Source organism: Rhyacophila brunnea, unplaced genomic scaffold, assembly GCF_057557595.1.
Source record: "Rhyacophila brunnea isolate RB1 unplaced genomic scaffold, BYU_Rbru_1.0 scaffold_8, whole genome shotgun sequence".
Lineage (NCBI taxonomy): Eukaryota > Metazoa > Arthropoda > Insecta > Trichoptera > Rhyacophilidae > Rhyacophila > Rhyacophila brunnea.
Genome location: NW_028233350.1, coordinates 23407942 through 23426182, shown reverse-complemented (window position 1 = coordinate 23426182; position 18241 = coordinate 23407942). Strand labels below are relative to the sequence as shown.

The 18241-nt window shown below is 32.5% G+C and overlaps 1 protein-coding gene across 5 annotated transcripts in view; it reads right to left on the bottom strand.

The window, feature by feature from the left end:
* The window catches only part of sd (TEA domain transcription factor 1 homolog scalloped), a 212733-nt gene that overhangs the window by 129536 nt on the left and 64956 nt on the right, over positions 1-18241 (bottom strand). For all 5 annotated transcript variants that reach the window (XM_085959218.1, XM_085959219.1, XM_085959220.1 and 2 more), the window contains one exon: positions 18099-18146. Coding sequence is in view for 3 of the 5 variants with exons in the window: in XM_085959220.1 (XP_085815346.1) it covers positions 18099-18146 (48 nt within the window). In the remaining 2 variants the exon portion in view is untranslated. The remainder of the gene's footprint in view (positions 1-18098; positions 18147-18241) is intronic.

Sequence of the window (18241 nt, the reverse complement as noted above, 5' to 3'; positions counted from 1 at the left end):
CAGCACGCCACTAATATAATGACTAGACCAGTGATGGCGAACCTATGGCACGCGAATGTTTTATGTTGAAGACAAAAAGTAAGATAATAATTTAAAAAATATTTATTTTTATAAAAAAAGTTTTACAAATAAATATAACATATTAATTATATATAATATTAAAAAATAATGACGGCATAGCCACGCGTATTTTCTTCGGTTTTTATTAATATTTACCAATCGATGCGCAAACGGAAACGACGAAATTCATGCATAGATGACAGTCGCATCGTATAAAAAATAGTAGGCAGATAATCTTCAAGAATAAGCATTACGTTTAATTTGATTTGAATAGGTTGGTCCTTAGATTTTATGAATCACACATATTATTATCGTACTGACTCCAACAGGCGACGGGAACAGCCGCGCCGCGAACCTCTGATTTTGATCGATTTACAATCATTGTACAGTGGCTTGAGACCACTGTAGCGAGAGAATTCCTCGCCTGACCGGAGCAGTTCTGGTGTCAATTTGTGCGTAAAGAACTAAGTAATATGTACAATAATACTCAAGAATTCAATTATATTTTTGAATTATATTAATCGAATTCTATGAAAAACTGCTCGGCACGTCAGTCAGAAAATAATATTTGGGAAATTTTAGCACGCGTACGTAAAAAGGTTCGCTAACCCTGGACTAGACTAGCTGTCGACAATTTTAATATTTACTAAATAATAACTATATTAGATACATAAATTCAAATTTAAACTTACGAGTACTCTCTGGTTCGCTAATCGCTTATCGCAATTGTAAAAACAAGATACTTACATACTTATCATCAATATAATTATAGTTAACAATTATTGTTAATCCTTAAAAATACAGCGTAATACAAGATGATACTGCATCACCCGTATACCACAACAGTCTACCTACTTAAAGTCCGCTTCGGGGAACGATTCCCACGACGGTACAGAAACGATATAAATTTTATTTTTTAATTTCGAAATAATAATATGTAGGTGTTATTATTTTAATATTAATCGGAAAACACGATAATTCTGACAAGTACATCATTTTAGAAATTCTAAATGTTTATGTTGATCAAAGTAGAAGGAAAATGTATCAGTGATAGAAATCGCTGGATGAAACGGTTTGTACCAGCGGCGGGCCCGAGCAGAAAAAGAGACGTGGCCGTCATTATAATATTGTGTCGGCTGTCGGCTTGAGGAAAGTAGTCATTTTGCATGACAGCATGCGACCGGCACGCTCTTGCAATAATGGTGGATATTATTTTGTTGAGAGATTCACGTCCGGACGCCTGATTTAAACGTCTCCTATCGACCGAGCAAAGTCGAAAGACAGAGGTCTTCTCGGCTTAGTGTTGCGCAGCATTATATTATTATGTACCCACAGTAATAATACAAAATATATTAGTACGTATCAGAGTATCTCAATCTCGTTTCTAGTTACCGCCACTGCTAGTTTCTACCAAATACAATATAAAATAAGAACTATCTAATTATATTGATATTCTATATTTTATATATGGTAAAATAGCAACACCACCATCGCAATCGGCCGCAGCCATATTCGAGTTAAGATAAATGTAGACAGCTATCGGTTTCCTGTTATAACCCCCATCCTTAGAACAAACCAACGATAAATGAATAGAACGTCGTGTTAAATATATAAAACAGGGTTAATAAATTCTTGACTAGAATACTGTTTTTACTACCCCAAGTTCATTCACAGTACCCCCCCCATGCTAAGTTTAGTAACTCGTATATGCCTACTAATATTACATAACCTTTCCCTCATTACTGACGTTGGCGATCAGTGACCAGTGATCACATTAGTTGTTATTACCATTTAATTGTACCTATCACGTAAATGCCAATTCAAGAACATACTAGATATTTAACGGAAATTATGAATTGCATAGCAAGGTAACTACGTATATGAATCTATTCTATGGGACAATTACTTATTTATTAGATACACTAAATAACATGTGGAATCTTTCATAACAATGAGAAGGTAATTATTAGGAAAAAATAAGCAATATCTCGTTGTAAACTTATTAACTAGCATTTAAAATGTCTTAAATAATAGTTACTATTTGAATTTTAAATGCTAATGAAAGTGAAGAGGCATTAAATATTAAAGAAATTTCCAAACTATGCCATAAAAAAATCTTCTAGCTTCAATGAAAGTACAAACAGTAGTTTAAAATGAAATCAAGCTTATTTGTGAGCTTCAATAAATCAGAGTGTCTAAGGGGTCTTCAGTTATTGATTAATTGAATGAGCAGGCTGCGTACGAATATTTAATTAAAGCTGTGGAAAATATATAAACATGCATTTATCTCTGTGGTCAATGTGGGTGACCCGTAGAAAGCTCTGGGGTGTTCATATAATATTTTCTTGGCACTTGCCGCGACGTCCACAAATTTATGATAAACATTATATTATTATGTCATGAAACAAAATGAAGTGAATCCACGAATAAAGTTTACGCACGCTTAGTTAGATTCGGCTTTCGGAGTAAATAACAGTAATAAACAATTCCGTGAAGATAAAGTTTTAAAAAATCTAAATAGGTAGATACAGTACCTATGCAATAATTCAGACTCGTGTGCCTTTCAGTTTCGCAAGCTTGAGTATGAAATTTGTATCGGCTCACGGATGTCCATCACGGATTTTAATGAAATAGCGAATATGAAAACCCCCATTGAATAACGGTGAATAATAATTGTAACTACACCCGATCTAAATATATATCAAACTATAACACATTGGTATATTATGTATGGGTAAAATTATATTCAATGTTAATTGGTTATTGGACATTCTAGAATCAATAGACCATTTGCTTTGACGGTCACGGTTATACAAGTGAGGTAAGTAAGTACGGACGTATAGTTTTATGAAAATTTTAATGCAATCTCTCGTTTGTATCATTTCTATAAAGATAAATTATCTGCTTTCTCCTCTGGGCGAGCCATTGCGTGACAATATTAGAGCATAAAGCGACATGCAAACAATAATACAATATTAACCCTTTCCGAGCCGATATGCTACCTGAATTATTATCATATTATTCTACTATAATATGGCAGACACATGGACTCAAATAAAAATTACACAAGGATGAATACATAGCAAGATTATTACAAAGAGAGAAGTCAAATTAGATAGTGTTATGCACAAATGAATTACATACCTCAAACGATCTCGCAAAATCCATTGAAGACATGGAAAGATGTTGAATTTTTCATTTTATAATAATAGGTTACGGAATTACGGACAGTAAGGTTTCAAAAACTACCATACAATAACATACTCAGGTGAAGATCATACAAAATTTTATTCTGCAGCCTGCAGACATCTACTGCTTAACATATGCATCTCCCATATCTCTCCATTGCACCTGGCCCTGGCCCTTCTTATGGCATATGTCTAGTATTACCACAATTTGGAAAAATACACTTTACAGTCGACTATCCTTTGTCTTTCTTCAAAAAGTCTTCAAATGGACAGCTATACTATTATATTATTTAAACTTTAAACCAACATAGTTACATATTATTAATATACAAAGTCACAATAGTAGGTAGATAGTCAAAGGCATGGGAAACAAGTTTTTTTTAATTTTAAACAAAACTAAATCGGAATTGAAAGGGTATTGTGTAACATAATAAAAATACGTCACGAAGAGATGCTATCTTCCGTTTTTAAGATTTATAAACGATAGCATTTTAAACTGTCAGGATAAAGTGCCGGCTGGCGATATAAAGGCTTACATATTTCACATTAATATGCGGATTTTTAAAACTGTTTTATAAAAACCTTGAAGCAAAGCAACGGAGCACTACATACAAACGTAGACTTTTTAAAATACCTGCCTTTCATTAGGCCGTATATACAGTAAATAATTGGGTAATTAAAAGCCTAAAATGTGCGGGTTCGACTTAGGAATGTAATTGAAAAACCACACTAAGAAATACTTCAGAAAATGCTCAAATTCAAAGAAAATTCCCTGAATAAATTAACAACCAAATTTATTCTTAACATTATCTTTGTGCTACTATGTGAATTAATAAGTCATTATTCTGGAAATAATATATAGCAACGTATACAATACGAACACAATTGTGCATTATAAAAATTGGAATGGCTACAAAATATTAATTAAAAAATAATATAAATTACAGATTGTAGAAATATTAATTAATTTGGGTCGGGGATGCATTTGTGATTCAAAGATATCTTTTTAGGAATAAAAGTAATAACGGAGATATATATATAGTTCAACCGATAGAATGTCATCAATAGTATCAGAAAGCCTTCACGTATAAGAGATTTCAAACTGTTATTGTTTGACGATGAGTATTTCATAAAACTTATATATCGCAAAACCTTCCAAAACATAGGTAAGTATCTAATTTAGTATAAACTTTAGCTATATTATGTACTTAATACAACACGAATTAGGTATATTTGTCTCTACAATAATATCAAAAAAAAGAGTTCAAGTTAGGATTATTTTAGAATTTAGATGACAATACAAAAACACAATGGTCCGGTGAGACCTCATGTTGTATGAATATTACCGGTATTGAATCGTTACGATCAAAAACGTACCCAATCAAAAAAATATACAGCAATAATGACACATTTTACTTTCATTCCCAACGTAAACGTCTCGTCGTTTCTATATAATGATCAGACATTTTATCACATTTTAGAAGCTTACAATTAAATAGATATGTGATTTACGTTCTAACTACAAAATCTTAGTTAGGTACCTAGTCATAAAGCTGAAATCCGGCCGTAAACTATGGATTGCACTTAAAAGCATCGATCGATTAGAGTAAGTGTGGCGTGAGAAAAGCGAAGGAAACGCATTTGGGCGGAAGTTGAGCATGAGAAGTCGAGTGACCGACCGGAAAGAACGACAGGGAGTCACTCAGTCAGTCAGCCGACGCAACTTTGCGCTGACAATCAATACACAACACTCCTGGCCCAGTTGTAAAAAGAACCTGTTTTCACTCCGACGACTCGCATGGACCGTTTTAACTCTGCATCATAATAATATTATGTACTTACTATAATTATTATGTGATATTATAACCTGTTGAGGGCAGGTTTTAAAGAGCGTGTGACAATGGATAACGCGATCTAAATAAATAAAAAACGTAGACATCGCTTGGTTGACAGTGAGTGGGCCAAGTTTAATACTGTTAGTTCGTTGTTATAATATATATGTATCGCGATCGTAAATGAGTTACAGGTAAAGGTAAAAATATAATAAAATGGTAGGAAAGTTAACTTGAAAAATCTTAATCTTTAGTTATAGGTATAATATATAGAAAATGGTTTACAGTCTGTGTCCATAGAAATAAATTAAAATAAAACACAATATAATATAATAATAAATAGTAGGTACATATACATAACTGTTTAAAATGTATTTTTGATTCAGTTAAGAATGTCCCGGAATGTAAGAAGGGGGCGACATCAGTTATGATCGTTGTTAAATCATGTTGAATCAAGTATTCTGCCCTTCCAAGGAAGAAGGCAGTAAATGACTCACACACTTTCGAAATAAATGACATGTGTTTTTTTCAAATTTGAGTACCTACTGTGAATTAATAAAAAAAAGGTATAATTTTTTATTAGTAGGATGTTAAAATACAAACAAAGTAATAATAAACAGTAACTGCAATAAATAGGGTGCAATGAGTGCCTTTTTGCCAAGAAATGTGTATCATTTTAGCGGATGTTCATTTTTTCACTAAGGACTTTAACGGCATTTTAGTGAAAATACTGATTTTAAAGTGAACAGAACATAGCCTTCAAAATTAGCTAACGGATGGCATTCATAACTCATTTTCACAAATTTTGCGAGACACTTGTTCCTTATTCCTTGGAAGGACAGTATTAACGCTTTCGCTGCTGAATAGATAATGAGATTTTAATTGCCCCCTTTAAAATGCACGTTAATTACATCGATCGGCCGCCTGGTCATTACGCACCGTGTGCGTCTTCCGCGTCCAAAGTATTAAATAGCACGATTTATTTTAATAATCAAAATATCTTTACACCAAGAAAATTCCCAGATAACACAGACACTTATAATAATTATGACAAAAACTTAAAATTTTGCATAAGTAGGTACTACATTTTTTAGTACAATACACATTACATTAAATGTTTTTGGCCGACATCTTAGAAAAATGGTTCCGAAAGACGGTTCTTTTAATTATCTGTAAAATGGTGTAGGTAGGTACTTTATGTATGATAGATGTGACAAACTCATAGACAAGCAATAATTTTCTATAGCGTTTATCACAAAGTTAACATTATGAGCGCGATGCTCAATCGTCTGTCATAATTACAACAAAATTACAACAAAACACTATCCAGAAAGCCTTCCATAGTTATGATCGAGTTGTCTATGGTCCACCAGATCTGCAATAGCTTCGTTCTGTTTTTCTATTGAAAATATTACCATATATAAAAATTCTCTTTTTCATAATTTAGGTAAATTATTTTGTAATTGTTAAACGATGACAAAAATATGAAAAATATACAAAATAAATTCAATAACTATAAATACACAATTAATATTTAATTAAAATCATTAAATGTCTCCGCAATTAGTGAATAATATAAGTTATTTTTTGACCCATGTTTTTCCCGATACGGTAACACTTGCCGTTGAAATGTCAGATTTTGTCATTTACAATCATTACAAATATGCCATGATATGAATAATTATATAGAGTGATTAAAACTAATATTACTATGTTGGTGTGTAGGTAACTAAGTACTTATATATTTCAACTACATATCTATTGGTATAATATTACATAAATATCTAAATCCGAATAAGAAAAGTTAATTCATAATTCATTGACACTGACATTTCAATTCGATAATCGGTTTTCCTAAATTAATACATGTACAGAATCAACGAAAGTAAAGGAAAAATGTCGTATTAAATGTCACGGATATTTAATAGTTGTTCAACACCCATATTGAGATCAATTGTTAAATGAATTTGAGTGAATGGGCTGTTTATAGACATGTAAATTTATTTTGACAGCAGCTGTCAGTGGTAAATGGTAATACAGAAAGGGGTGAGTTCATAACAAAAGTAGTCTATGGTTAAGGATTCCTTATCTCTATAATCTATAGTTAACAGATGGATTTCGGCTATTTACAAATTTTACTGTTATTTTATGGTAAGTACGAATTGAGCATCGCGCTCTATGTGTCATAAACTTTACTGTTTCTTTTTACCCCCGCCAATATTTTTAGGCATGGCGACCATATTAATTCATAATATTTAGAATAAATATAATACTAGTTTACAGAAAAAAATGTTTAAAATAACAATAAAATATTACAGAGTAATAAAATGTAGGAAGGTAATAACAATTAATATTGTCGGCTACTATTAAACTTGATGCATCTAATGTCGGTGAGTATAGGTGAGATGAGATGAGTCAACATCGGTGTAAAAGTGGCAACCAGTCGCGAATAATACCTTCGACACCGGCAGGTAACGGTACAGATGACAGCAAATCTCCAATCTTGCCGCTCGACTGTTTTCCTGATACGTCCGTTAATACCAGGTAAATAAATACAACGAAACGCACGAGAGAAGAACGATGAACTATAGCAATTTATAAATTCAGTACCTAAGTGTTACATAATAATTATTGAAAGTATTAATAATAGCGAGAAAGCTAACATACTTGTAGTTATAGCCCAATTAATTCTGACAGGACGTAACCATGGATGGATGGAAATTACGTGGCCTTGTGCTTTTAGAACTTTCCAAGGGTGAACTAAGTAAAGTTCTTGTATTTTTGCATGCTACAATGGTGTTTATGTAAGTACATATATTTTGAGTTTGGACCCAGGGTATGGGCAGTTTATTTGCTAAGAGACAATCAATCCAAACATAATATGTTGTTAGTGTTGAGAGATAGATGTCTAATATAATTAAATAATATAATTAATAATATAAGAATAAAGAAGTACGTGTTTACATCTAGCGCTCGCTGTCCGACGCTGCTAGATACCGATTATTGTTTGTAAGAGGGAGACAGATTCTTCTTCCCACTCTTACGCCGCACCTGTCTGTGCGGCGTGATACTAGTTAGTTCTCTTCGGTTATTTGATAACGCGCGCATATAAAATGTAATCTTTCTGTATGATAATATTCATGCAGTTTAATATAAAAAAAGTTAATCGTATATTAAAACTACGTTGCTTATTTACGATCCTCAAAACAATCCACTGTTCCCAACATCTATAATATGTTTCATATTGAAGCGGAAATAGTAATTTATCTTGTTTTGCGTAGGTACGTTACTTTCAAACAATCGGTCGGTCATCGTAAACTACGGTACACCAGCCTCTTTCCATTGACTCACTGACATTTTCATTTTTCCTTATTTACTTAAAGTCGGACGTTTTCTCTGGTCACTGGAGTGCAATCATTATTTAAAACGACGTTTTAATCTGTTTTGCATAATGAATCCGTTGGAAATTAAATCCGCCGTAGCTGTCAAATTACACCGGTGTTAATCTTGTATTATTAACGTTAAACGAGATTGCGCGATGCACGCCACTGCACATAAAATTGCTCGTGTCCTTATAATAACATAGATGCATATTGAAAATCTATAAACTAAATAAATTATCATATGATCCTCATAAACAATATATCTACTTACCAATAATATGTACATAATATGTACTAAATTGAAAACAATAATTATTCTTCTATTTACTATTTAAAATTGATATCAAAGCAAACATACACAAATCGTATTGATCACAATTTAAATTTAATTTTCATGACCCTAGTATCTATTAATTTTACAAATAGTGGATATTCGTGACATTCAATAAAAACAAGGATTGATGGTAATTCATGACAACTGATGAAATGTTTCCTTGTCGAACACTACATATCTCCATTTCTGCCCTCTACCACACAGTATTGACAATAAATGAACACACTACATAAACACAAACGTAGATTTCGGTACGCATACTTGATAAAGATCACGGTGACCGAAACACCTGACGTACAAATATGATAAATAGTAAGTGATGCACACTTCATAAACAATAAGTCGACTGTCCTCTAAGTCACGTAGCTGTATTTAATTATATGCATTTTATTGGCATCCCTCGTAATTCACATCCCAAAAAAACCTTTTGGAACTTCACACGTAATAATAATCTGTGTATTTGTAAGCGAAAGCAAAAAAGAAATAGGTAGGTCTGAAAAGAGTTAAATATGATGAAATTAGCCATATCCGTCGCTTAATTACCGAGTAGATTTCATACAGAAACATAGATTTTCGCAGACAACGTGGACCAAAACACAATCTCATTTTAGCTATATCTCCCGGAAAGTAGTGATTTTAGACTTAACTCCCCTTTTCTTTCGCATACAAATAATGGTACTTTTACTCTTGAGGCGATTTTAAGATGTTGGCATAAAAAATAGCATATTGATTATCTAGCATTTCATGTTCCGCATATATAAAATAGTCTTTACTTGAAATCAAGCATGCAAAACCAAGAAATTTAATGTGATGTTAGTAGCCAATAAAATTGTTTCTGCTGAAAGAAATCATTAAAATCTAACTTGAACCAACAATCACACCAATATTTCCAAGAAATCGGCCGACGAATGAAATTGATGTCAAAATAATAATACAAAACCGAAAAATGATTCACGATAATTCAGAACGCAAAAAATACGAGAGAATGGCGCCTATCAACATTTACACAGTGGTCGCATACGCGATGTTGCGGTTACGAGAGATATTTTAAAATAAAAATATCGTTGCTTTCATTTAATGGTTTGAAAGCATATTCAAGTATTATCTACACACATACAATTTTAATCGAAGCACACATTTAACAAGCACGCTGGGATCTTGATATTGGTAGACAATAGCTGAATAACCAAACCTACATTTTTTAGAATTTAGTGTAATTATTATCGAGTGTAATTGATTCCGAAGCGGTTAACCGTCGAAAAATACGAATATCAATATTTTAAATAGCAGGAATGATTTGATTCTCTCCTACGAGACTATTTATTTATATTTAAAAGCGATTCGCTCGTTTTTCGATCTCTAAGTCATCTACGACTAAATAATTATTAGTCATCTTATTTCATAGATATTTTGTCACCGGTACGTTTTACGTTTATTTGTTTCATTCACAGTATTATTTATAAAGGCATGTAACTTTTCCTAAAACAGAAAAAAAACGTCACAGCTTTTTCAGAGTTGGTCTACAATAAATTTTCTTACGCAAAAAAGCTTTTAGAACGTACTACTAATACGAGGTATACTTATAATAGCTCTGTTATAAAATACAATAATATTAAGAATGATAGTTAATGAAGCGTTGAATTCTTCATAATTGATTTATAACACTCATATACTTACCTAAAACAACAAGGTACACGTTAAGTTCTAAAAAAAAATATGACATAATATAAAGATTCCTGAAAAAATCCGTAGACAGGAGGAAAACAGATGTGACCTTTGGCCGCGTATATAATATCTTGTAAAATTAAATAGCGAAAATAACCGTCGCAGGGTAGGTATCATTTTATTAGATATTTATAAACAAAGTAGGTACCTAGCTAATAGTTATCAGTTCGCAAAAATCATTGTCGAAGATATGCGTTGTTAAAACAATGATATTAACTGAAGTTGTATCTTGGGAAAAATAAGAAAAGTGTCAACAATAATTAGAATGATATATTCTTAAATCTTGTGAATTATTCGTTTGAATAAAAGAAATGGTTAATTAAAAATTATTAGCAAGTACAAGAAGTTGCTTAAAAAATATTGGAGAAATTCCTAGACGTCGGTTAGTAATCATTTGTAATAGTAAAATAGCTAACTACTTTGATTTAATAAACAAAAATCGATTGCCGAAGTAACATGATTTCGAAGAGCGCTGAGTGGTAGGTATTTAATAGCCAATAGCTTAAAATATTGTCGTCATTAGTATGTCTTCCGTAGCATAATGGTTGAATGCGACGAGTTTGGGGCGTTTACCCGTTGGAGATGCCGGGTTCGATTCCCGACCGGTTGGCTTACTTTTTTCAAAAAAAGTTTTTTCTATTGGTTTGTGATATACTCTCTCAGTTAGTGTTTTTCTAAAATTATATAATGTTCATAAAAAGAAGCTTTTGTGTTATTTAAAAATAATTAAATATTATAGTAAGCACCTAGGTACCTACCCAATATTAATTAAAATCATATGAAAGAAGTAGGTACATATAAAAGTTCAAAATTAGTGAGATAAATGTGAGCATGTTATGTAAAGAAATTATATTAAGCCTAGTCCAAACCAGCCTGTACATACCTATATGAATAAAGTTTTCCACCCGGTTTGGAAAATAAAAATACATAGACATTTGTATCAGAATATATTAAAAGTTCAGAAACAAGTTTTATACACCTTTCAAACAGTGTTTTAATTTATTGTTTATCGAACCGATGTACGTTGGTCTAGACTCGTGACTAGGCATTAAACAGAACAAAACAGTTTAATTTTATTATAAAATAATTTCGTATCTGTTAAATACCTACCTAGACAATGTTCTATAATTTAATTTAATTTTGTCACTATATTTAAGTAGCTGCAAAGTCAGAAAGGTTTATAAGCACTGATGTGGAAGTTATAATGAATATAATGATTTTTTAATTCATATTAGATTGGGTAACATATAAATAATTATAACTAAGGAGGTGTAGGTATCAACATTATTAACTGCGTAAAGCATAGTTAAATACAATCAAACACAAACTAAAATATAAAAACACGATAAGTTTCAAATAAGTATGTTTTTTTAAAACAATTTATCATATATTTAACGGTAATTTCGATTTAAAGCACAAGAACATTGTGATAAACTGGTAAATAAAAAAAAACATTTTGAGTCGGTATTCGAACCCGCACGCATTGCTTCAGAAATGGATGCTTTGCAACTAACTATCCCATTGTGGTAGGAATGTAGGTGTCATACATTACACAAACTAATCTTGATTATTGTCTATTGGAATGATTAACGTTTTACAACAGTGTTTAAGGTTGCTCACGATATCTACATATTAGGTTGCACCGGAAACGCACTTTCCAATTTTATCAGCTAGGTAAGTCTTGTTTAATTTGTGAGCAATTAAATCATTTCTTTTCTCTCTCAAGTCCTTTTACAAATTAATAACAACATGAGAAATAGCAGTGTGTTGTTAACCAATAATGATTGTTACTAGTTTTATTATTACATATTGCTGTAAGAAACTGACGACATTAATTTCATTAATTAATGCCTAAATTAAAGTAAACTTTTACAGTTAAAATTTACTGTATTACGTATATTTGTCTTAAAATCTTGGTACATGATAAATACACATTTTAATTGTTAGTCTACTCTAAAGGCAGTAAATATACATAACGTTTATACGGTAAAGTTGTAGTTGTTTAATGTTTGATATTTCAAAATATACATAGCAAGTATTCTACAAAAACATCAGCGACGTGAAAGTTTGTGGTGATGCCAAAATTCAATTTAAAAAAAACAAACAGTTGACTGGATATTATCAATCATGGTATTAAGATGCTATAAAACTTAAAAAAATATATTGTGATCTTGGAAAGTAAGACATGGTGATTTTAACTCATATTGAATAGAATTGGCACCTCGCAAAGACCCAGACCAACTCTACGCCGATCGTAATGCTGTGATTACATTATGATGCACGTCGCGTACTGTCACATGCTGTCACAGTTAGCTGCCGCTACGGGGAAAAAATGTGTAACTTCATTTTTCTTGGTGTTTAAAATGTTATCATACTAATGCTGCCATCCCGTAGCACATTTTGAACCTTTAAACGAATATTGTCAGTAGGAAAATCTGCTGAAATCACCAGAACAAAAATGAGGTCCCTCACGCGTACCGCTCTGCATCGACACCCGCATGACTCAGTGAACTTTTTTTATCATTCTACATGCCTACACATTTTTGACTCATGTCAAAATCGCGTTAAATTTAGCGGTTGGCACTGTGTATTTTCGATAAGAATGTTGTCTAATATCTATGATCTGCAGGTTGGGTTATGTTAAAAATATTATCTATGGATGCAATAACGCAAGTGATTTTAACGTACGCACACGTAGAAACTATTAAAATTCATTGAAATTAATATCAATAATTAATAATAATTCAAAATACTAATACATTAGAGTTGGCACTTTCCATCATTGAATTTATAGAGATAGTGATTGTTCAAAATATTCTGCAGAATGACGAAACCAGAGACTAAATTTGTCGCCGTGACATCATGACACTGCGCGACGTGCATCATAATGTATTTGAACCTTAAAGCACATAATATTATGTTTGAGGTTAACCGGTATGTAGTAAGGTGGGTTATTCGAAAATGACGAAGTAAGTGAGGTCACGCATTCTCCCGTCACAACATCTAATGTGCAGATACAACGTTGGACCCTAGCATGCATTTCTTTTCAAGGCAATTGGCCGCTAAATATCATTCAGAGGGCATACACGGCGGAGTCACGGGATGCCGGAAGAAGCAAGAAGACTGGAGAGCGATACGATAGTGATTTATGGGACCATGTACGTATGGCTCATATTATAAAGAGCAGAGATAAATCTACATAAAACAAGGACAGAGTAACAAAATGGTGGAATTTAAAAAAAAATCATTGACCATACAAATAAATTTAACCAACACATTTACATAGTATGTATGTATTTACCTACATTTATTTAGAATTTAGATATGAAAAAATACTATTACTACTAAACGATAATGTCCGTGTCAGTAAAATGTAGTTGTGAAATGGTTTTGAACTTAAAAATTAACATCGAATTCAATAATTGTACTAGGTATATATTTAAAAGGACCGTGACCTTTACAAATTGCTTTAGTTCATCTTTTACATATATGGCCATGGTTTCGTATACAAGTTTAGCGGTCTAGACATCGACAATGGCAGTAAAAAAACATATTTAATAATGTATCTTATCGTATTATATTATAGTTTATTAAATACAGATAAGATTAATGATAACCAAAAATATTTTTATCTTACGGACGTAGGGTTGTAGAATCTACCCCCCCCCCCCCCAACCAAATCGATCGATATTTTTTCAAGCTTTAAAATAATGCACTGTCTTCTAAATTAATCATCGCTCAGCCTGCCTAAATCTTCACGTCTTTAGTGATTACTGAATGATCAAATCATAGCGCGGCGAGGTGGTCAGTTTACTCGAGTGAAGTAATCTCAACCACACTGCATTAGCTACCTTACATAATACAATATACGTGTTACATAATTACCTGAGAACGATTATTATATTGAATAATAATAATTCACGTGAATTGAGCGACAGTCCTTATATCCAATTATTTGTATTGAAATGGGTACCGATAAGTTGGTGTTGTTATATTGTTTATATAGATTATAGAATAATAGATATTAAATGCCCATGCTATGTTAGGTTAATGTATAGGTATCTGTGATAACTAGAATGTAAGGAAAGATGTACATAATGCATATGCCATTATAATGCCCTGGCTTTTTTCATAATGTGAATCAACATTTCGTGGTCACATAAAACAAATTAATAGGTAGCATAAAATAAGACTGTTTATTCAAGTGACAGCCTTCAATTTTTTTTAAATTAAGTCACATTTCGTCTCATAAGAATACATATATCCGTAGTTATAGTATTTGTTCTAATAATTATTATTTTGTCGACTTGCATTGCAAGTTTAAAATGTAATGTTTACTAACATTATAGAATAAACTAAAATTTGCTAAACATTCCATCGGACTTTGCAATTGGCACGAAGTAGATGCAATATTTTGGGAAATGTATTTACAATGCTACAATATATATATAAGTATACGATTATGCAGATGATGTAGCTCCCAATGATGCCAGCGATTCCTAATTTTCGACATTTATACGACACCTGGGCGAAACGCAATTAATGCAATTGCAATTAAAACAGAGCTTGCTTGAGGGATTTTTAAGTTTTAAATTTCGAGCAACGTTATTTCTATATTTTCGATTCTTCTTTACCTAACCACAAAGACCTCAAATTCAGATATTGACATAGCCTACGTTTAGGACACTTAGGTTTAGATTGATAGTTATTGGGAATGTTTCGCTGTACTACTACATGAGAATAACGTTAATGCTAAAAAAAAGTTTACATCTACATTTCTGTCGGTGGCCCAATAGGTATATAATATTTTATCCGATTGTACTGTAAATATAAAAATTGAAAGATGTATATTTATTTACATTACAATAATATGCATTATAAAACGTTGTTTATTTTTTAATTGATTGTATTGTGGTTAAATATTTTTATTAGTATCACTGTGTAGGTAGGCGAACGTAAAATGAATCAAATGAAGTCACCGAGGATAAATAAAGTGGAAAAAGATCGGGAATGAGTCGTAAGATCAATATGGATCACAAAAAATCAGGCGATGTGGTCGGACTACCATGAGTCATTTTATTACCGCAAAACTTCACCGTTTCCCAAACTATTAACATTAACACATTTATAGGTAGGTAGATACTACTACTAAATCCGTAAAAATAACAATAATTCCAATAGTAATTAAAGATAAGCTAAAAATGTTAAGAGCTTTTTCATAAAATTTAACTATGTACATATTAACAAACGATTTTTAATAATTGAATTATCTAAGAAATTTTGTACGTAAGTGCAATAAAAATGAAGGTACTTAGTAAAATTGTATAGATCATTTAATTTACAATGTGTTGATATATTATACTTAACTACTACACAAAATGAATTAACTTTTTAACCTTTTCTGAGTCCAGAGTATGAAAAGTTTCAGAAACACTACCTCACCTACATACAAAAAGTATTTAATACAATTTAACATTTAATTTATTATTTTACAATAAATCATGTTTGTATGTAGGTATATAATTTTTTTTACCCTTTAATAAAAATACAGACGTGATAAAATTTTTATCATTATTTAGATTAATTATATCTTCTTGCGATTATCTGTATTAATGGCACCCAACTCGAGCAAGTCAGCAGCTACGTCTGTCTCGGACAGCAGGTGCCCATAGACGGAAGCACGCACGATGAAATTCCTCGAAGAACAAAGCTGGGATGGAGTGCTTTCGGACGTCTGAATAGTATCTTCAAGAGTGACCTACCATCATGTCTTAAGCGTAGGGTGTTCAAGCAATGTGTGCTACCCGTGCTCACGTATAGCTGCGAGACGTGGACCCTCAACACGAGAGATGTCCAAAGGCTAAGAGTCGCACAGCGAGGCATAGAGAGGTGCATGTTGGGCATCACGCGAAAGGATCGTAAGAGAAACGAATGGGTTAGGAAGCAGACAGGAGTACGCGATGTAGGTAATAGACGTTGCCAAACAGCTGAAATGGAGATGGGCGGGGCACATTGCTTGCCGAAAGGACGGCCGCTGGACAAATGCCGTCATCCAGTGGTACCCAAGGGGCACGAAACGGCCACAGGGTCGCCCTAAAAGCCGCTGGATTGACGAACTGGTAAAGTTCGGCGGAAATGAACGTGAATGAATGAACGTGGCAGCGAACGACACAGGACCGAGAGAGTTGGAAGACGCTTGGGGAGGCCTTCATCCAACAGTGGATTGACCCTGGCTGATGATTATATCTTCTTTACTTTACTATTTTTTTATCCAGTTTTTGTTTTGTTTGCACTTCTATCAATCGCCCAATAATGGCGAATGATCATGTATCGTTGTAGCCCAATGAAATAATAATATATTAGTTTACGTAATCGTTTGCCTTATTTCAGAGGACAAATGTCACCAATGTTCCTAAGTTACATTATTTTTGATTTTCGAAACATTTTTCAACTGGATACAACGGATGGGAAATGACCAAGTCCTTAGAGATCGAGTAAATTGCAGTAGTAGACAAACTGCCTGTTGAACGTGTAGGTACCCAAACGTCTTAAACGAAACGATGAGGAAACGAAAAGAATAATAATGCACCACAGTGTTATAGACATAGAGTATAGAGTAGGTATAGACAATAAAATCAAGTAACGAGCACCATTTTTTCGGGCTAACCTAAATAGAGCCTAAACGTATGAAAGTGATGGCATAAATAAAAGGACTCATATTATCATTAATAATTATTGCTATACAAACCCTGAGAAAATACTACCTCATTTACACACAAAAGTAGCAGATACTTAATCAAACTTAAATTGCTTTCAGCGAAGTTTGTAAGAAAATCACCTCCAAGCTTCTGGGAAAAGATTCAACGTGTTTGGGCTAATCCATCAATTTCATATAAACTGATTAGTTTCCGTTCATATTATTATTCTTAAATATCATTTTTGTTCAAATCGTTCTAATTTAGTCATTTACCCTTCTTTTTGTTGGCTTGCATACATATTGTTCGAATAATTGCATGATATTTAAATGATTCTCGCCATGTATTATTTTCGATAGTATCAATTCGCATTATCCGTAACAATTATTCTAATAGGTTTAAAAAATCTTGTATTACCTAAATAATTTACGCCCACGGTGGCCGCGCGGCATAAGCGTTGGACTACAAAGCCGTGGGTCCCAGGTTCGAATCCTGGGTCTGGCAAGTACAAAAATTGTTTTTCAATTTGTGTGTGTCAGGGTATGGACCTAATAGGTTGAGCAAGTGGCTGACATCCATTTCTCGTAAAAAACAAAATCTGTCAATACAAACCTCCACTCTGTGGAGGCCCATATGATCCTATCAGGATCGGACATGGTCGAAAAAAAAAAAAAAAAAAAAATATTAATTAGATGTAAAAGTTATAAAAACGTTTAATACAGAGTCTTCACTGGTAAATCGTTATCCTAATATGGATATCCGATAATAGTAGATAATGTACACTACTTATTGGAACCTAATCCTATTATATAATTAATTGATCATATTAAAATATACATAATGTATGTGCTTCTTTAAATATCATTAATCTTAATATTTACCTGTGTCAGGTTGAAAATCCGCAGGCAGTCGCGACGACACTGATATATCTGCAAAACAAGAAGAAAAAAAACAAAAATTAGTTAGACCACTTATGTACATGTTTGAATAGGTGATACTTTCGCAGTAAATACTCAGTAACAGG